This window comes from Mycetomoellerius zeteki, unplaced genomic scaffold (genome assembly GCF_001594055.1).
Source record: "Mycetomoellerius zeteki isolate Tzet28-1 unplaced genomic scaffold, Tzet1.0 scaffold433, whole genome shotgun sequence".
NCBI classification, from domain to species: domain Eukaryota; kingdom Metazoa; phylum Arthropoda; class Insecta; order Hymenoptera; family Formicidae; genus Mycetomoellerius; species Mycetomoellerius zeteki.
Window position 1 is genome coordinate 779704 of NW_017257428.1, and position 20740 is coordinate 800443.

General features: G+C 35.4%; 2 protein-coding genes across 3 annotated transcripts; one reads left to right on the forward strand and one right to left on the reverse strand.

The window, feature by feature from the left end:
- Positions 1-8: 8 nt before the first annotated feature.
- On the forward strand, positions 9-11490 carry shep (RNA binding motif single stranded interacting protein alan shepard). 2 transcript variants are annotated; one of them, XM_018454436.1, is made up of 10 exons: positions 9-83; positions 875-1089; positions 1507-1565; positions 1824-1948; positions 7844-8001; positions 8489-8642; positions 9178-9372; positions 9847-9939; positions 10235-10401; positions 10515-11490. In XM_018454436.1, the coding sequence occupies exons 2-9, from the start codon at positions 962-964 to the stop codon at positions 10382-10384; spliced, it is 1062 nt and encodes a 353-aa protein (XP_018309938.1). In that variant the 5' UTR covers positions 9-83; positions 875-961; the 3' UTR covers positions 10385-10401; positions 10515-11490. The 2 variants fall into 2 exon arrangements, with proteins under 2 accessions (XP_018309938.1, XP_018309937.1); XM_018454435.1 differs by lacking the exon at positions 9-83 and having other exon boundaries at positions 884-1089; positions 7850-8001.
- Positions 11491-16371: 4881 nt separating this feature from the next.
- On the reverse strand, positions 16372-20300 carry LOC108726700 (ribosome biogenesis protein WDR12 homolog). The gene is made up of 9 exons (XM_018454434.1): positions 20036-20300; positions 19874-19959; positions 19440-19650; positions 19205-19345; positions 18840-19015; positions 18531-18604; positions 18088-18334; positions 17765-17897; positions 16372-17513 (listed from the first exon to the last, which is right to left on the reverse strand). The coding sequence occupies exons 1-9, from the start codon at positions 20158-20160 to the stop codon at positions 17375-17377; spliced, it is 1332 nt and encodes a 443-aa protein (XP_018309936.1). The 5' UTR covers positions 20161-20300; the 3' UTR covers positions 16372-17374.
- Positions 20301-20740: the final 440 nt, after the last annotated feature.

Genomic DNA, 20740 nt, shown 5'->3' on the forward strand with positions numbered 1-20740 from the left:
CTGCCGCGGTCGGTGGCGGTCCTCAGCAGCTACCGGCATCCGTGAATCCCTTCGTCACCGCCACATACGCGCAGCACGCGACGGTAAGTCGCATTCACTGTACTTTCCAATCTCTGTGTTGACTTTGTCCATGACAATAAACACGAGACCGTCGCGCGACAAGTGCCACAAAAGCTTGAACGAGACACGTAGGTCACTTTGATAAGCGTGTAATGCTCTGCGCGTGCGATATTTACAAACTGTCGTAAACGAGGACTGAGGAAGTATGCCATTTACAAATTCGTGTAACTTCTTTGGAATCGTTTTTATATAAAAAAAATACTAATAGCGCACTTTTATTTTCAGTATGTGTGTGTGTGTGTGTGTATGTGTGGAATTCTTCCTTATCTTAAAGAATTGTTTAAAGTTTCTGCTACATTTCGAAATGAATCCTACTAATTAAATAAGAAAATAATGGTTCCGAGATTATGGGCTAACTTCATGTTTGTATTACATGCAAGTCATTGATTATGTTATGATATGATTTATAGCGGGGGGAATGCTAACTTCGTGTAAAGGCCTATAGCCCTTGGCACACAGTAAAATGTAATGCAGTAAGACGTAAGCAATAAGTTAATTGGTCAATCACACAGTAGAAAACATAAGGCAATAATAATGTAAGTAGTAGCGAATTCAAAATATTGATTTTTTTTATTTACGTCTTACTGCTTAAGTTTTTTATGTGCCTTTAGCCTGTTGTAACACGACTTTAAAATAATACATGTTGTATCGATCAATAGTCGATTCGATAAAAGCGATAGGTTCTGTAAAATCAATTGTTCTTAGCTCTTTTCGAACATCTTCAGTTATCGCACAGTATTGATGGTGCTTACAGTATGGTGGACAGCGGGTGCCTACAGCTTCATCTCCAGCAAACACTAACAGCAGCTCCAGTAGTGCCACCGGCAGTCAAAGCGGGACAATGAGCACGAATCTCAGCAACAATGCCATGCAGGGTCAACAAGCAGAGCAGCTGTCTAAAACGAATCTATACATCCGTGGCCTCAACCAGAATACGACTGACAAAGACCTCGTTAACATGTGTTCTCAGTAAGTAACGTTATACACGTGATCGTAAATATTTGTATATCATGATGAATCACATAAATATTATGAATTCCTCTTGATATTTATGTCGTACTTCGAGTCAAAATTTTGTATATTCAAAGTTTTTAATGTCATATATGCCAAGTAGCAATTTTGGGAATTGGACCCGGATCTCTGATTGATAAATGATTGTTCTGGCACTGCCAGCTGGGAGCTATCTAGCATCTCAAATGTAAATTAAAGTTATTTAGTACAATATACTTATAACTTACACATAGAAATTGAAATATATAGAGCTATTGCTTATTAATAATTATATTAGTTTATAGTAGTTGTATCAATAATTTACTTTTTGAAATTGCATAGTTATAAGTGTAAATTAATGCAAATACGTCAGACCAAAACTCAATATTTTTGCAGGTACGGAACTATAACTTCCACCAAGGCGATTTTAGACAAAAATACAAACAAATGTAAAGGTAATTAATGCATGCTCTCAGTATTTTTTAACTTCATGGATTTTTATACATATACAATATACATATACGTATAATTCACATACGAAGTTTGTTATTTTAATATGTCTCGTGACACTTTCAATGAGCGTCATGCGAACTTTTATAGAGACTTTCTATTCAAATCGTAATAAATACACGTGATAGACAAAATATTTTCTTTTATAATTTCTTATGATAAAATTATCAGCGGGGGTTTATACCGTCGTGATTGTGTTGTAGGTTACGGATTTGTAGACTTCGAGTCACCGATGGCGGCAGAGGGTGCTGTGAAAGCACTGGTCGCCAAGGGCATCCAAGCGCAGATGGCGAAAGTGGGTATCTGGTTGCTCCGTAGACTGGACAGTGTACGTGGTTGTGCATGCAAGTACAGAGTAATACCAAAGTAACAGTAAACCTCTCTTTCTCTCTCTCTTTTTCTCTTTCACTCTTCTCTTTCTTTTTCTCTCTTTCTGTTGTCTGTATCATTTTTATCCTGTTCTGTCATTCTGTTATATTGTCCATCTGTTTCTTCGTTCGTCTTCTCGTCGCCTCGTTTTATTCGCGAAGCCGTTTCGTCGAAGAATCGATCAAGATAGATTTTCTCACGTTGTTTCCGGGTACGAAACAAGACGCTTTTTCGACATCGATTTCTCTTCTAGTGCCTGTAGTTCGAAACAAGTGTTATAGCGTATTTCTGTCAATTGCAATATATATGTATAATTTATAAATTTTAGATTATTTTATATTACTATTTTAATAAACTCTCTTGTTTATTAAAGAGTAATTTTTAAAGTTTTCGTGCACAAAAGGGTATTGCTTTGCGCATTTATATCAATAAACTTTATTCAATTTTTGCTATATATACCTATAAGATTTATTATAAATGAAAATATATCTTTTATTATGTAAATGACATGTTTTTTTTCATCGATTATTTGTCGATGTTTCGATTTTATTTGTTTCCGTTCAAATCTAATAAAATTTAAATTTTGTGAGAGTTGTGTAATTTCAGAGAAACAAAGCATCTCCAGTAAAAGTTCTAAAAAACATCATAAATCATTATACATTTAATACATACAATTAATTCGGTAGAAAATTTATATTTTATATAGCGATGAGCACATGTTTCCAATAAATATCTTTTTGTGTGTATATTTTTCTATATGTCGGGGACTATATTTTTTCCATCGAGAATCTGTCTCTGTTTCTCTCTGCCTCTTTCATTTATCTAGAAATTTTCTCTGATACTTTGTCTGTTATTCTGTCTTACGTACCTTACCTACCAAACCTTTATCGGTGCTTGCTGCTATACCTCGGCCACAAATACAGCCGATACTATGCTATGTCGACATTATGTCTACAATCGCCATGAGAATTGCATTCTGCAAATTTCAGCATTAATTTCGAATCTCTCTGGAAATTCAATAACCTGTCGATATCCACGTAAGGTCGTATTCATAATCATTATTTAATATATAGGATTGTGATTTCATGAATTTCTAATTATCTAATATTTTTTTTATTTTTTAGAAGCTTATAGGCTTCTAATATTCTTTGATCTATAGAAAAATGATACAAATTATAAGAAATGTATAGACAAATGATATAAATTATATCGTCAAGTAATTGATAAATGATAGATTCAACTGTTAATTATATAAAATAATATATTTAAAGTTAACATTTTTTTCCTATTATGTCGATATCTGGTTTCATATAATTTTTATGTATAATCAATGATAATACTGATATATTGTGAAAAATAGTATTTATAATTGTATTTTTGGCAGATGTCAAAGCAAATCTAATTAATAATTATTTGAAGCTTATTTACTGAATCAGTGATTAATGTATAATAAACAACAAACTTGAGTGGCTATCAGTTAATAATTACGATTATTTAAATAGTAATTCATGAAATTTAACTCAGCTAAAGGATCTATAAGTTTAAATAGTTATAAATATGTTTGCTATTAGAGATAAAAAATATTTTATGAGATTATCTCCATCTATGAATACCGTCCTTGGAACTTGACTTTGCTCGCTAACTTGATAAATGATTTGACAACAAAACGAAAAAAAAAAAAGAAAAAAGAAAAGTGTTATATTGAAGTATGGCAGCATAAGCGTATCAGTAGTAGCTCTAGCATAGTAACATCAATATATTGTGCAACGTTTATTCTGTTTCCGTGTAACATTAGCAGTTTAAAGAAAAGAGTAATTACCTCAAACCGTAATATCAGATTAAACTTGTCAATGTCGACTCGATAGCAGTGTTCGGCGGTGTGATCGTCTATTTCTTTTTCTTGATAAAAAATAATGATGATATGATTCGCGATTATTTACTTGATAATTATGCTGATTTAATTTTATTAGCGGATCAAAGATTCGATTGCATTTCGCCTGACTCTGCTTTGCGACAGTCGTCTCAGTCTTACGTTCTCTTGCATTAAATCCTGCTCGAGACAATCATAAGTAAAGAAAAAGCACACACTGCCGAACGAGAGAGTATCGGCCTCCCGCCTGTTTGTACTATTTGTCCTTGTACGACTAACTCCAATGGAATAGTCCTTTAAGCTGACCGTGGTAAAAAGCACGGGGTGTGATGACCAGCAGCTGTGTAAAATAATGATAATGATGATGTCAATCGCATGCGATATGATATAACTAAAAGCGAAACAATACCGTAATTTCGGTAAATCCTATAATCGTATGGTTACGCGGTTATGTTGTTCGGATATAGGCGTTGTTTTTCCTCGAGGGGTGTTGGTTGGGTCGGATTCACACGTACACTTGTCTTACTTCTCTTATATACAAATATATAATGAAACGTTAATCACACACTTTAATCAAATACACACCTACAGGTTGCGAAGTGCATTCGGGAGCCAGTCTTAAGATTCAGAAAAAACGGGACCTCAAGTTTGGTAACTAAACACTATTTGTATTACATAAAAAAAGAGATTAAACAGAATCAATATATTTTATGTAAATCGCACAAATAATAATCATGTGAATATAAAATGATGTTTATTACAGAGGATTACAGAGAGCTATAAATAACGGAGTAAAAGAAACAATCGGAATCAGATAAAATGAACAAAACTACTCGAGAGAAAATGTCAATGATAAATCAAGCTGTTGAATCTTATAGAAAAGTTCCCGATAGCATAGGTCGTATTTTTGACGAATTTGTAAACTGTTCTATCGGAATATAAAAAGTACAATTAAGACATATTGCAACAGAACTCGATTATTTGAATATCATTTAACCGAATATTCGGTCATTCGAATGGTGAGAAACTGTCAATGATTATCCGGGCGACCGCTTTTGCGAGAAAACGTTCGTTCGAACAATTGCATATTTTCTCTGTATTATTCGAATTAATTATCAAACGTTCGGTCAAATAGTGTTCAATATGGTCAAGTTTCTGTATCTTATATATACCAGGATGTCGCGGAATGGAAGACGGTGCTGCGATTGAAACTGTCGATAGAAATGGAAAGTCGATGGGCTTGGAATTTGCACGCATTTACTCGAAAAACAAAAAAGCTCCGCTTTGTTAATAATCGACACTGTCTCATTCCATGGCAGTCCTCATACATATGCGCACGTGGATATATCCATGCACGTATACATATGTATGTATGTATGTATATATACATATATATGTATGTATGTATATACATATATATTAAAATGCCATCAGCTTGGCTTATATTATCATGATATTTTCATTATTTGTTTTTTTGTTTTAATGCATTCGCAAGATTGAAGTAAATTGTCGTAAAGTATAAGTATATACTCAAGTAATCGTAGAATACTTTTTGATTGGTTCGTTGACAAAAGTGGTGGATCTCGAAATATGCTTGAGGGTGCATCATATCTCATCAATCTTCAGACACGCATACGTTTTTACTTTTTTCTACATTCTCTTCATTTCTTTTTTCTTTCCTTTTCTTTTCCCTCCTTTTCTTCATTTGTTCTCTATTTATCTTATGCTCTCCTGTGAAACTCATAATAAACAGAAAATCGGAGCATGAACACATGTATATGTACGTCCATATACTTCACATATATTATGTGTTTTGTGCGACACTATACTCGTCAAGAGTTGCTCTCTTTCTTCACATTCGTTCATTACTCATATACAATATATAACTGTATATACATATATGTATGTATATATATATGTATACGTAAAAATGCCTGTGCTTTTCTTTATCATGCTTCTCTTTCTCTATCTTTCTCTCTCTCTCTTTCTCTCTCTCTTTCTCTCTTTCTGTTTCCAATGAAATGTCACATGTTACTTGACCCTATTCTTTATTACCGCTTTGAATGGTTATTTGTAAAAAACGACGAAGACGATTTTCGACACATGTAAATAACATTAGAAACGTGAAGATAGATGTACGTTATTCGTATATAGGCATATATGTAATACTACTATATTGCTAACGGAGCCTCTTTTTGGGAGTACAGGGTGTGCGAAGACAGCGAGATAGAAAATATCGGATTTCTCACTTCCACAGTGTATTCGAGTGTGGTGTGCATGCGCTGTACACTATCTAAGTGAGAGGTAGATATTCGTCTGCACCGTAGTGTTTTCGCCAGCTTTTAATTGGCGTTAGCAATATAAGAGTATTACATATATGTATATAGGTACTATTCTCGATTACATTCTTTTTTTAATGCTGCCGGTGTGTAGAAATTTGGCCGCGTATAGAATGTATTTAATTTTTTTTTTTTGCGGACGTTCTGTGATAAATTTACAATGTGTATCGGTTACATACGTCAAATTTTGAAACGCCACGGTAACTCGAGACGATTATCATTGCGCAAACGAGCATTTCGCATCAAATTTCACCTCACGTGCACAATACACGGGAAAATTTGTCCAATTCTGTCTTACGAGGGAAAAAAAAACGCGACAAAGTGTATGCATAGGTGATGTATTTGTCTCGTACGAATTAAATAGAAAATCTATTAACAAAATCTTGGTAGAAAGAATCACAATAGAGAGTTCCTATAATCTGTATTTTTTTCATATTTGTACATTGTATCTTATTACATTCGATACCTTTATATATTCCTGTTTAATCCTTTTATTCGTTTTGTATTACATCCTCGTTCGGACTACTTTTACGTCTAATTTTATTTACGTGCATTTTCTCTTATCTCTGTCGTGTCTACTTCTTGGGAATTTTATCCTGAACTATAAAGAAACGACACGATTTTTCGACAAAAATCCGAATTTTTACGAGGATTATTAACGTGTACAGTAATGTGTATGTTTATATGGATTATAATTTAATATCTACTCGCGTTATTAGCATGCTCTTCTGCGTGCGGAAAACGGAAAGCCGTATTTTTAGAGGTAGAAGTACGTTAGTCGAGAGAGATGAATCGAATGCATCCCTAGAAGCAAGCAAATTTAGAGAGCCACCAAGAATGTGGTAACGTAATTGCCATGAAGCATGATTACCTTCCGACATTGAGACTAAATAATCGTCCAGTCGGTTCCACGTTCCGATACCGGTTTTCGGTACCCATTCGTTCCCTATTTTTGCACTCTTTCTTCGAAATTTAGACGGCGATTACTGCTTAATGGTCTCCCTCGTAGTGTCAATGTTGGTAGAAACATTTTACGTTGTGCTATTTAAGACGAGGCTAGCGACTATACTTTTCACGCGTACGGAATTTGGATTTATTTTTTCGCACGTGTCCGCGTTACCGCAGTATAGAAACGTCTCGTTGCTATTTTGAAAATAATTTGAGAAAATACCTTTCCATGTGTTATTATTATTTCAGTCGTCATTCGATAAACTCGCGAATATCATTTTAACATTCCAGACTAAGCAAAAAAATTGTGCAGTCGCAATATACTCATTTGTTACCAAATTATTCTTTTAAATATTATTAATATATAATATGTATTAATGAATTCTCTTAAATATTTTTTTATAACTGCGCTGATCTATATAATGACGATGAAAGTAATGAATAGTACAATGTAGTAATGGTATAAATAATTGGACAGATTTTGCAAACGTGTTCAATCGGTTTCGAATTTGTGCATTATCGTCTCGTTTTGCCTGTGCATCAATTTCTGATCGATCGAACCTCACAGAGAGCGGCGATAGAAACGACAGTCGTGGAAGTTAAAATGATAATCCGCTTCAGAATTGTCTGGAAATCATTATATCCATTGTGTCGCCCTGTTATATGTAATTGCATAGTGTTTTTACTCTCTTCCCAGCAACAGGAGCAGGATCCCACTAATCTGTACATCGCCAATCTGCCGCTGACCTTCAAAGAGAACGACGTCGAGGCATTACTGGCTCAATACGGACAAGTTATCTCTACCCGTATCCTGCGCGACACTTCCGGCCAGAGCAAAGGAGTTGGATTCGCAAGGTTCTTTTTCTTTAGTTTTTATATTTATTTTGGTTTTCCGATTCAATTATGGAGGGTCACAGTACCATGCGACGAAATAAATTTTCGCATATCTTCCCCGGGGAGCAGAGGACACGCTTCTGTACAGAAATCATAAATAGTATGCCTTCTATTTGAAGTTAGTTTTTTCTGTACTAGCATTTAACTTGTAGATTCACAGATAGAGCGATGTTCTTGCTCCTTAAACGCAGGAAAAATTCCTGCGTATGTGAGGCGCGGATGGGATCGAACCCGGATCCACGGATTGCTAGTCCGCGGACCGAGCACCGAGCCACCCGGCGCCTCAGATTCGCTTTGCAAGGTTCGCATGAAATCTGTGATAGTATCTCTTTTGTCTTTTTTGAGGCGTGAATCGTATTTTAAATTATTTTACTATGGCTCTTTTGATTTCAAATAATACATTAGAACTTACGAGTTATAATTTGGTGTTTTTACAACTGCATTACAGAATGGAATCCAAAGAGAAATGTGAACAAATTATACAAATGTTTAATGGAAAGGCACTAACAGGCGCAAAGGATCCATTATTAGTTAAGTTCGCTGATGGCGGAAACAAAAAGAAATCATTGTTTAAGAGTACAATATGGAGAGAGACTGGAGAGGTACGTAATTATAATTATAAAATCTTTACAAATATATCACGTATGTTGATTAGATTAATAGACAACTTTTAGACTGTGTCCCCATGGAAAAAGAAACAGCGGAACGGAATATTGATAGAAAAGAGATAGGATAAGAGTTATCCTCATTCTATCTCTTTTCTGTCAATATTCCGTTCCGTTGTTTCTTTCTCCATAGGGACGCAGCCTTAATGTACTTATATTTTTATTTTCTTAAATGGTAAACACGATAGGTCATATAAATTATGTTACATCAAGTAATACATACTAAATATTTAACATATATAATATAGAATTTTTTTGCTTAAATACAAATCTAATCTTTTATATTATATCTCAAAAACGTTTGTAAATGTTTTTCGGTTTATTTATTTTCTCTCTCTCTCTCAATTCTTGCACAAGTTATAGAAATATTTGTATATCTTAGAAAACAAACCTTAAAAGGCTCTATAAGTGATCATTTGATGATTGAGGATGTGCCAATGCTAATTTTTATTATTTTCATGTTTTCTTTCAGAATATGACTTTGAACTACGACACGAGCGGCGTTGGTCAGAACGGCGTTGCTACGACTCACATGCTTCCCACGACAGCTCTTACACAGTACAGTGGTCACTACAGTCAGGCATTGCCTGGTTACAGTGTGCCGGGTACTCCTTGGGTGGCTCCTTACCTCGTGCACCCTTCCCCGCCACATATGCAACAGGTCGACGTGAGTTTTTATACACTTTTTGTTCATTTTGTTTTCATTGTTTTGCACATAGGGTAAAGAATGTTTTTGTATCGAATTTCGATTCAAGAATTTGTAATTTTACATACATACGTGATCGAACATGACAAACTCTGTAAATTTAACATTCAAATTATATAAGACATTTAAACTATAAGACATTTAAACTAAACTAACACTTTCTCCTTTAAAATAGAATTGCACCTATTCTAACATTTTGTTTCCACAACTGGTGGAAACAATTACTCTTTAATTGAAACATTCGTATGTCTACAAAATTACTCAATTATTGTTAAACCATGTTTTTAGACACGCACTTTTTTCGTTTACCGCGTCCGATTTATGTTTTAGCTTTGTTACAAATTTTTTTGTATTTTTTGAATTTTTTTCTCATAAGATCGTAATGTTTATCATTGCTTCTGTTTCATCATCGGACTTTGTTGATCTCTGTTACAGATGATACCATCGGCTGATCCTAGTAATCCACAATACAGTATGATTCCTCAGCTTACCACGCAAATGTCTACTTTGCATCTTGGCACTGGTTCCGTAAGTTTTTTTTTATTTTTTAACAGCTGTCTAGACACAAATCTCCGAGGGACGTCTCAAAGATTCACATGTTTGTAACAATATAAAAAGATTTAAATCTACAATATATAGAATGATTTTGACGCTTCAGAATGTTTTAAATATTTAAATATTTATAGAATGTGTTAAAGATGCAAAAATTGTTTGGAGTTGATAAAGAGACCCCAAAAGTTTCTCGGACATTTGTATTTCTAGAATGAATTGATTTAAGCCAACAATGATAAATGATAACTGTCTTTTTATTTCTTCTTTTCAGTACATAGCGAGCCCGCATCCCTATCCTTATACAACTTATCCTGCTCCTAGCATTATTCACACTATGCCACTGGGCGAATCGGAGCAGACGAGTAACGCAGCGTCCCCCGATGACTCCTATCAGCAGTACCAGGCTCAACAGCCTAAGTAGGCCACGGTTTATAATAGGTCAGAATTCTTTCTTCTTCTTATGCCGTACGATGCAATACTGCAGCGAACTACAAATCCCTTAGCTCACAGTAAGACGACAAATGGATGATAAAGGGATCTTTCGGTTGCAGATGTACGATCGCGCTAAGGGTTACGTGAATTAGGAAAGGCTTACTGATTGACTTATGAAGATATGCTTAGAAGGAAGGCAACAAATACGAAAGCGGATTACACTAAGAAGAATAGATTTGAAACAAAAACTACATTACGTAACAAATAAGATTTTTCCTCACGATAAATTGATTTGCCAGCGTTTTTATACGTTTTATCCAACAGTAAATAGAGGAAAGTAGATGATATTTTGCAATGAGTAGACAGAGTGAATGTTGAAAGAATGTGTAGGAGCGAGAGGAAATGAGCGAGCGAGAGAAAGATTAGGAAGTACAGGAAGTTGAGTACGAGAACGATTACGTGTCGTCCGCGTTGAATGGCACGTGCTTCCATACTAGTTATGGCTCCATTAAAGCTACGTGATGGTAACACGTACACTCTCATGTACACATATACAGAGAGAGGCGAAGAGAGAGAGAGAGAGAAAGAAAGAAAGAGACATCATATACGACAGTAACGAAAAAACCAAGTTATTTACGAAGAACAATTTAGTGTCAAGCTAATAGGCTTCCATGATGTAACTTTAGGTATTATGTTTACTACGGACAGATGACAGAAGCTAATCGAATCTAATCTCGAGAGCTCGACAGTATGGATAAGTATTTTAATGAGTGAGAGCGAAAGAGAGAGAATGTGTGTGTGGATGTGTTAACTATAAAGAAAAACGAGGAAAGAAGAAGAAAAAGTAATGCTCAGAAATATACAAAGAATTCTTCCCGAGGAAATAATAGTAAATAATAATAATATACAGAAAGAACAAAAAAGGGAAGAGAGAGAGAGAGAAAAGAAGGAAGCGAGTGAGAGAGAAAATGTGTGAAAGAGAGAAGAGAGGATGCACTACTTCCAGGACGATATTGAGGGAAGAAATTCAGAGATTCAAAAAAGGAGATGTTTATTCGAAACGCGCGCGCGCGCGCGCGAAGATGTCTACGATGTAGAAACATACACGTGAATACAATTTGTTTTTCGCGATAGCACTTCACCTTATCCGTTCTCTCGCGTGCAGATTATGTAAAATGCACAAAACGGACACCTACCACCGCACCCTCATCAAGTTCATGTATCTTCGAGTTTTTTCCTTTTTTCATTTTCCGTTTTTATATTCAGAAACATTCCAAAAACTGGGTATACGCGTGCATCACTACGCGGAGATATTTTTTAATTGAGAATTCTGGAAGTACACCAACTTTTCTAGCGGCATCGCGCATCTCTATCGAGTGCGTTTCCTTGTTTCTTTTTTTTAATGACAATGAATTTTTTTTATTGTGGATTAAATTTCGGAAACAAACCGGGAAAAGAAAAATATGACAGTAAAATTTGTTTCTAAAACGAGAGCAAGGGGAAAATGCAATTTTCAGAATTTACGTATAATTATTGTACGAAATACGGAAAGAAAAAAATGAAATAGTACTTTTTAGAGTGTTGTATTTACGATAATTACAAGTTAGAAACGGATCGATATAAATTTTTTAATTGTACAGTGAATACAGATATTTTTTTTAGAATCGTGACTTTTCACACAGATCCGTTAAATAAAAGAAAGGGAAAGAAGAAAGAGAGAGAGAGAGAGAGATTTATATATATATGCAGGAGAAAATCGTTATAATATATTTTTACGCATCGTTAAATTTGATGCGAAGCCAAATCTTAATTTTCTAATTAATATATCTGTAATTGTTTTTGTATTAAATCTCTATACATTTGTTTTCGTTGTCAATTTAATAGATTTTGTACGCGTGATAACATTATTGAATTGGATTTTTGTCGGACTGTATTAAAAGAAAATGAAATAGACATTCACACACAGCATAGAGACAGTCCGTAATAATAATAATATTAAAAACAAAAAGAGAAAATCTAAGAAAATCAAATCGCGACAAGTTAAGCAACAAGAATGTGCGTGTGCGTGTGTGCGTGCGTGTGCGTGCGTGCGTGCGTGAGAGAGAGAGAGAGAGAGAGAAAGGATGATTGAAAATGTGTTTGAAATAGAGAGAAAGAGATTTAAAAAAAATAAAAAAAAGTAGGTTTGTTACATGATGAGAAACTAGAATGTAAATTAATTTATTTTATCGGAAGAACCGTTATATGTATGTACTGTCGAGAAAGAACAGAAAGACGAAAAGTAAAAACGCATAGATGCATCGATTTACACCATACACATGTATGCACGACAAATACACGCGTGTACAGACAGATCGAGGGGAGAGTAATCGAGACAACACTCTGTCATCTTTCGAGATGTCGAAATTGATGGCTGTAAATAAAATAAGTATTTGTCTAAATGATCAAATGGAAAATTCGATCGAGGAAGATTGAACTTCCTGAGCGCTTTTGCGACCGCGCGAATAATTGTATTTACCGAAATGAGTATATTTTCTCAAGAATTTGGAAATTTGCAAAACGCTTATATTACTTGATTTGATTAAAATACCTTCGTGTTGAGTCCCGTTTCAATCGTGATTATTCTTCACACGTTACAACCTGCGTCCAACGAGATCTCCATCTCTTCCCCTTCTTCTGGATGTCTCTTCTCCTATATCAATCACCACCATCATCATCACTATTATCATTATCACCATCATTACCATTACTATTATCATCATTATTCGTGCATCCGGCGGAGTTTCGCGTTGTTCGACTTAGGATTGATAGTTGAGAATTGAGTGAAGGAGCAATAGAGAAGGAGTGAGTGTAAGAAAGCTTTTTACCAAAAATATACAAGAACCGCGAACTACTCGCGCGACACATGAGAAACTAAGATGAAAAAACGGCAGTGAGCAGGTAGTTAGAGTTTTAGTGAAAAAAGAGGGAGAGAGAGAAAGAACGAGAAAGAGAGACGGTCGCGTAGTTATTATTATAATATTATAATAATGACGCTGTATTATTATAATTAACGATTTACTATTATTGACGTCATCTAAACGTATGAAAGATTTTTACACTGTTGAGACTTGAAGTAAATAATATATTTAGTTTATTTTGGTACATCACGATGACGAGAGAGTGAGAGTGAGAAATAGAGAGAACGAGAGAGATAAATTGATGAAAAAATAAAAAAAGCCGAGGGCGAAGAAGTAGAAAGGCGGAGTACGAGCTATTTTTTAAGAGACAGACTTTATTACTCGATTTGAGTCCATGCATTAAGGTAAAAAGTAAATAAAAAGAACGCAGAGGATAAATGTGAAGGGAGAATGATTTTTGTATGAAAGGGATCGTGTACGAAAGAGTGAGAGAAAGAAAGTGAGTGAAAGATGGGAAGCTGAGAGGAAAATGTGAGAGAGAGAGAGAGGGAGGGAGAGAGAGAAAAAGAGAGCGAGAGAAAGAGCGCACTAATTAGCGAGTGCGTATTGTGTATTTGTTGCACAAGGCGAGATTGTCACCACTTGACTGACAAAAAAATCCACATGTGATTTTAATAGTAAATTTTGAGAATTTTACTAAATAGAGACTTGTATACACTAAAAAAAGTAACTAAAGTAATTATCGTGACTGACCAAACGAAGAAAAGGGAAAAAAGGAGAAAAGCGAGTAAACAGAGCAGCAATAATAATTGCGTCGACTGGTTCAGGGGACGAAGAAGTTAAAGAAGAGGGGATCAAGATGGCGAATACAATCTATCGTGTGTCTAGCATCCCCGGATATGGAAAAAAGTTAGATTCCACAAGAGTGACCGGAAAAGAAGGGTAGCCGGAACAGAAAGGAAGCTAGAGGGAGAAGGAGAAAAAGAGCGATCGCGAGCGAGAGTATAGTTATTATGTACAGAAAACGTGCAGAGACGCGTCTTTTTTTTTTCTTGCGGCGACGTGTTTTTTCGCATAGGTAGAGTTGAACATGATGATTTAAAAAAACCGTAGGATAAGCAACGAGTGAGCGTGGACTCGCTCGGATTAGGAGATAATAGGAAAAAGGCGATCTTTTATCGGATTAAGAAGCGGCTAAGTTTATAAATAGACGTAGATAGGTAGAACAATAGTTTAGTTATATATAGTAGTTAGGATACGAATATGCCTCTCATCCCCCGTGTCCCCTATCCTCCCTCTGTGTGTTGTCGCGGGCACGGGGGGCACGGGCGTGGGGCACCGTTCAGCCTATGCACCTCGCACCCGTCAAGACTGACTGGCTATTCATATTAATTGATAAATATATATATATATATTATTCTACAGCATATATATATATATATATGTATGAACTACTTGTATAATTGTATAAATAGTAAGGAACTATTTGCTTGCTGCGCACCGCGGGTCGGGTGCGTGGGCTGGCCGGATGTGAGCTCTTTGAACTCTATAGGGTACGGAGGCTTGTAGGGTTTCCGCGGTAGAATTACCCTCAATCCGAGGACCGGAAACGCACGGAAACGATTCCTTCCGACTCTGGTCATTCGGGGGATGCTCCCATGTGGAGCGTTAGACGCGAAAAATCATACGAATTTTTTTTCCTATACGATTCTTTGCCTCTAACAAGAACTTTTTCGCCGCGAGAACTGTCGAGCCTTCGCAGCCCGGCCGCCAACAAGTTTCAGGCAGGAAAACGGTTCTTGCCGTTGCAGACAATGCTGCTTTCCGTAAAGCTTTCTCTAGAGTTTTTCGCGCGTAGACACTCTTTAGATTAGGCGTACTGTAGTTGATAGGCTGATTGTAGAAAAGGTGACGAGAAGGAGCGAAAAACTGATTGAACGAGAAGCGAGGCGAAAAAAATAGAATGTTTTTAAGAATAAAATAACGTTAGTCGAAATCGGCTTAAGAGAATGAAAGCGAATATGTATGTTTGCATGTATGAGATAGAGAGAAAGAGAGAAAGAGTGAATTAGCGATAAAGCGAGGTCCGAGGTGACTAGATCATTGTCTTGTACTTCGACTTGTACAGTCCTTAGCTTTCCAAGTTTTTAAGTCATTGTTTTACACGTGTTTGTTAAGCGACTTAGCAGTAATTACTCGAGACATCTTGGGTTTCTTCCTCCACACTTCCTTCTCTTCCTCCTCCGATGCATCTCCGTGCCCTCCCCCCGTCCCTCCTTTCTTTTTGCATTTGTACTCTGCTCGTTCTTCGTGTTCGACGGCAAACGAACCGACGAAGGAAGCGGAATTTGTAATATAATTCTACAACGGAACGAGAGACACGTACCCCGTGCGTATCGCTTATCTTTCCAAGATCAACGAGAGAGAGAGAGAGAGAGAGAAAGAGGAAAGAGCAAAAGAAACAAGGGGGAACGATGTCGTCGGACGCTGAGGTCTCTTTTTAAATCCGCGCGCGAGGATCAATTTGTAGAATTTCGAGAGTACTTTTAAGGCAGAGGTGAAAAGAAGGCGTTTAGTATGTAATGTGAAGAAAAAATTTTTAGACGTTAAGGCAAGTTGTGTCATAGTTAGTTAAGAGATCTAGGGAGACTCTTAGGAAGTCGAATAGGTGCTGTAATAAAACAAAGTTTAACACAAGAAACAAGTCAGAATTAGATTTTTCATGAATAAAGTAAATTAAAAAATTAAAAAAAAAATGAATGAAAAAGCTCGAGATAAGAGGAACGTAACACACGTGACGTTGACGACACAAGGGGCATAAGCCACTAAAAAGTGCCCTTAGTTTATTTTGGATCGTTTAAAAAAAACGCTAGTCTTTGTGTGTGAGAGAGAGAAAGAGAGAGAGAAAGAGAGAACGAGAGAAAGATAGTAATGTGGGGGTTTTTTTAGATAGGGTCTTCGAGAACAAACAGGCAAACAAATGAACAAAAAAAAGAAAAAAAAAGGAAAAAGGATTTAAAAAAACAATCGTACGACGAGAAAGAGGGAGAGATAGAAAGAGAGGGGCCGACGAAAGTGTACGAGCGAGAGGAAGAGAGTGTGCGCATGTGTGTACGTAGGTGTGTGAGTAACTTCGAAGAAAAAAAGAAGATAACATGTCTCGAAGAACCGTCATCTGCCTATTTGACACACAGCACACGCTTATAAGGAATACATACAGACATACACACATACAAAACACACACTTGTACAGAAAGAAAAAGAGGGAAAAAATGTGCGTGCGCTATTGCGGAGAGTATGCACGCTCTCCGCTGCTCCTGTATTATTACCGCGTAACACCCTATGTGTGTCTCTACTATAGGGGCGTGCACTTGAATCGGTGGTCTTTTTAGAGTTACTTACGAGAGTAATGAAGAAACGGTTTGGTAAATAATTAAATAATTCGCGATGCGCGGGAAGAGCGAGTTCCCGGATTCGTCACGATTATCATCCCTTATTTTTGATCAATAAACGATCTGTTTTTGGGGATTTATGCCGAGCGACACGACTCTTACTTCACCCATCTGGCGTAGTTCTTGAAGAAAGAAATTCAGGAAGAGAGGAAAAAGAAAGCGGCTACTAATCCAGGAAAAAAAGAAGCATGTTTTTGTTAATATCCTTTAGTATTAATATGTTAGTAGTTTCAATTTTATTTTTTTGTTACAAGAAATGGATTGTTATATTCGTACCATCGATCAGGCCTTTATATTTTTCACATACGATATTATATGATTGAATATAAAGTCGATTTCTCGATGGACTCGTCAATATATTTTCATTTCCAAAGATATAAAAAAGCACATCATTCAAATTAAGAAATAGATTCTCAAACACGAAGGATAAAAATTACATCGTCACAAAAAGTGATTGAGACGCCTTTTGCGTAATAATCTATTTTTGTTAGTTTTCTAATTTAAATTTTATTAACTATCAATATGACAAATTTATGCATATTATCTTATGAAACGGGAGAAGATCGTTTTGTTAGCGACAAAACAATGTTTTATAACAAATTCTATTTGTAATCTATATATTTGTAATTAACGCTCTACGTAGTTGGATTTGAATATCCTTAGTGTATTGTCTGCACCACCGGACATTATCAATTTAGGATTGGACCAATCGCAGCTGAGGACTTTGTCTTCGTGTCCTAGGAGATCAAACAGCGGTGCCTTGGGACTAAAAAGGAAAAGTTAATTTTGTATAAACTTTATACTGAATAACATTACCATCTTTTGGATTTTCAATTTATTGCAAATATCCGGATCCGATTGTAATTTTAATTTGAAGATAATTCTATCGAGTAATAAATCTATAATACTAAGGTAACAGGTTTGTAACCAAATGAAATTTCACAAAAATTCCTATATTCTTTTAACATAGTTTGAGAATAGTTTGCTAATAGATATTTTAATCTGTAAATATACAACCTTCTCGTGTCCCAGAGCTTGACGATATTATCATATGCTCCTGAAATAAAAAGGTGTTCGTCTATGGTCGACCAGCGTACTGACGTCACCCATTGCGTGTGAGAGGTAAATCTAGCTTTCACAATCGTACCTTCTGAAATACATAATAAATAAATAAGTTTGATATACTTGCTTAATGCACATTAAATTAATAAGAAATTAAGAAAGTCGGAAATTCAATGAGAAATTTTTCTAATCTAAAATTTAATATTCAATTTTATCAATAAAATTCATAATTTTGATTTTCAAAGATGGCAAAATTTGAAAAAACCAACAAAAAGTACCTGTAGACCTTGGATCATACAGCCTCACATGTTGATCGGCTGATCCTGCTATCACAACACGTGATAATGGCGAATAATCAATATCAAAGAAACACTTGTCACCATATATTTCCTGCTTGATGCCGTTTAATTCAGTATCCCAAGTTTTTATAGTGTGATCCCACGAGCCTGTGATGATTTCCGTTTTGTCGGACCATACAATCCCGCTGATCGCTTGCTTGTGTCCTTTCATCGCGCATTTCGGCGTCTACGTGTAAAACAAATGCCATCAATAATACTTTTCTTCGTAAATTTTTTAATATTAATCTGTGTTTACTAATAAGAATGCATTGAAAAACTTTTAGTAGTATGATTGACAATATCAGAATGTCTATCAAGCAATTGGATTGAGATTTATATATAATAAGATAAACTTTATAATTTAATTAATTTAATCTGCGTACCTTCGTTTTATTCGCGTATTCCGATCTTGCTCTTTTCGACGCAGATTCTCCATCATCGTCATCCTCTTGCGTAGCTTAAGAAAGCAAGAAAGATTTGTCTTAATAATTAATATTTCACCATTTGCTATCAAATTATATCCGTATTCATATATTCTAATTTCTAATTTTCTTTTTTCGTATTAAGATCATATTTTTAAAATAAAAGAATCATAAAAAAGTTATGGGACATTGTATAATTTTAATTTTTCAAGAATATATATATTGAAAAATTTGAAAAAATAGTCCAATTTCTTATGCTAGTATACTTACATGTTGACCAAATATATAGCATATTATCCCAGGCACCAGTTGCCATTAACGTTTTATCATAATTAATGCTGACTGCTTCAATGCTTCTTCTGTGTCCTTTGCAGATATGTATGCATTCCACAGAATTCTTCGTTATATCCCAACTCCATATCATACAAGTTTGATCCATCGATGCGCTATATACGTGTGTAAAGTCATTGTTAACTGTCACTCACTGAATGCTCAAAAATTCACTTATATATCACGAAAATGTTTTCATATTGATTTGGACGAGTCTACTTGACTATATATGAACAAAGAAGTTTACTGTAGATATAATACAATATCCAAAATATATAAAATTGATGCTATTTTTGGCAAACTACCTAACGAAGGAAGCATTATCGTCATTGAGAGATATCCAAGCCACTGCTCTGACAGGAGATATATGTCCAGGAATCACAAGATGATGCTTGCCTTTCAATGTCCAAATGTGTAGCATATTATCATAAGAACCAGTTAGGATCCTAAATAAAATCATTTAAGACATTAATACTCCAATTAGACACAAAATATGTTTTGAAATTATTTTTGTAATTGTCTCAATTATTAGATACCAACCATTTTCCACAAACAGCAATAGCTGATACCCAATCGTCATGTATTAGGCAATCCTTTGGCTCTGGTGAAGGATGCTTTTCCACATACTCTACATCTATTACATCCTCTGTAGAAATTTCTCTATCAGTGATGTGTTCTATCAAAGAGCTACGTAGAAATTGTGAGCATATCAGGAAATCAAACTCCACTTGGTCTTGGATATCATTCGATTCTGTGAAAAATCAATTTGATCTTCAAAATGATCAGGAAGTTTTTTCGTAATTAGATAGTTCTATATAATTCATGAAATTAATTTTAAAATATATATATACATTAAGTATGTTACAGGCATTCTACAATAAGCCATTAGATTTAACAATTGCAAATGGTTTAGAAGGAAGTAAGAAAACAGATAGTACAACATATCAAAGCGATTTTCATTAGTTCTTCCTCACCTCTCAGAAGTTCGTTTACCAAGGTGTTTAATTCGTCGGTGATTATCGAGCTATGGACCGATAGGGGATAATCTGGTATCGCATATCTAGAATTGTTAAAATGAAAAAAAAAATGAACTGTGAACAAATGTCCAACAATAAAAGGAAAGAATAAATTCTTACTGCTGCTGCTTAGTTATAAAACGTATTTGTATCTGAGTTTCGTCCTTATGGTCCTTATTCGTGCTCATGGCTTTATCTTTCGATTTCATTTTAAGACGATTCTTCTTAATAGATTCGATTTCCATGATAATCCCTTTAAATTATTCCAAATTAACAGATTCTTAACCTCACTTCTCACCGCCACGAATTTCAAACAAGGTGTGCACACGTTAGCACGTGCACCGACGATAACCAACGATCACCCCCAGTGTTGTTCCATCAGATCAGTGAAAAATCTTCCGCGCATGCACGAAAATCCTTCAATGGCTTGATAAAACCTTCCACCAATAACCACAAAGGAAGTATAGTTCGCACCTGGGGATTGATTCTATATCGTGAAACGAGGTGAAAATTATAAAAGGGAGCGTATTAAGTGTCGTCTACAATATGCGAAGTAAGCTTGGTTTAAGAAGTAAGAATAAGAAATTGACCAATCATAGTCGAATGTGAGAAGAATAATCGACTGTGATTGGTCAATTTCTTACTCTTACTTCTTTAACCAAGCATACTTCGCATATTGTAGACGACACTTAATACGCTCCCTTTTATAATTTTCACCTTAGTCACTCGAGTAATGCGAGGTCTACAATAGAAGTCGTAGCAGTCGTGGATCTTAAGTCGTAGAAAATTGACCAATCAGTCGAATATGAGAAGAATAATCAACTG

What these genes read in the sequence shown, in the direction of transcription:
- shep (XM_018454436.1), top strand. Translation starts at nt 962, where the DNA reads ATGAGCACGAATCTCAGCAACAATGCCATGCAGGGTCAACAAGCAGAG. An exon ending in CTCGTTAACATGTGTTCTCA is followed by an intron (nt 1,090 to 1,506) that starts GTAAGTAACGTT and finishes ATATTTTTGCAG; the next exon opens with GTACGGAACTATAACTTCCA. An exon ending in AAATACAAACAAATGTAAAG is followed by an intron (nt 1,566 to 1,823) that starts GTAATTAATGCA and finishes ATTGTGTTGTAG; the next exon opens with GTTACGGATTTGTAGACTTC.
- LOC108726700 (XM_018454434.1), bottom strand. Translation starts at nt 20,160, where the DNA reads ATGGAAATCGAATCTATTAAGAAGAATCGTCTTAAAATGAAATCGAAA. An exon ending in AATACGCGAATAAAACGAAG is followed by an intron (nt 18,335 to 18,530) that starts GTACGCAGATTA and finishes TTTTACACGTAG; the next exon opens with ACGCCGAAATGCGCGATGAA. An exon ending in AAGCTCTGGGACACGAGAAG is followed by an intron (nt 17,514 to 17,764) that starts GTTGTATATTTA and finishes TTTCCTTTTTAG; the next exon opens with TCCCAAGGCACCGCTGTTTG.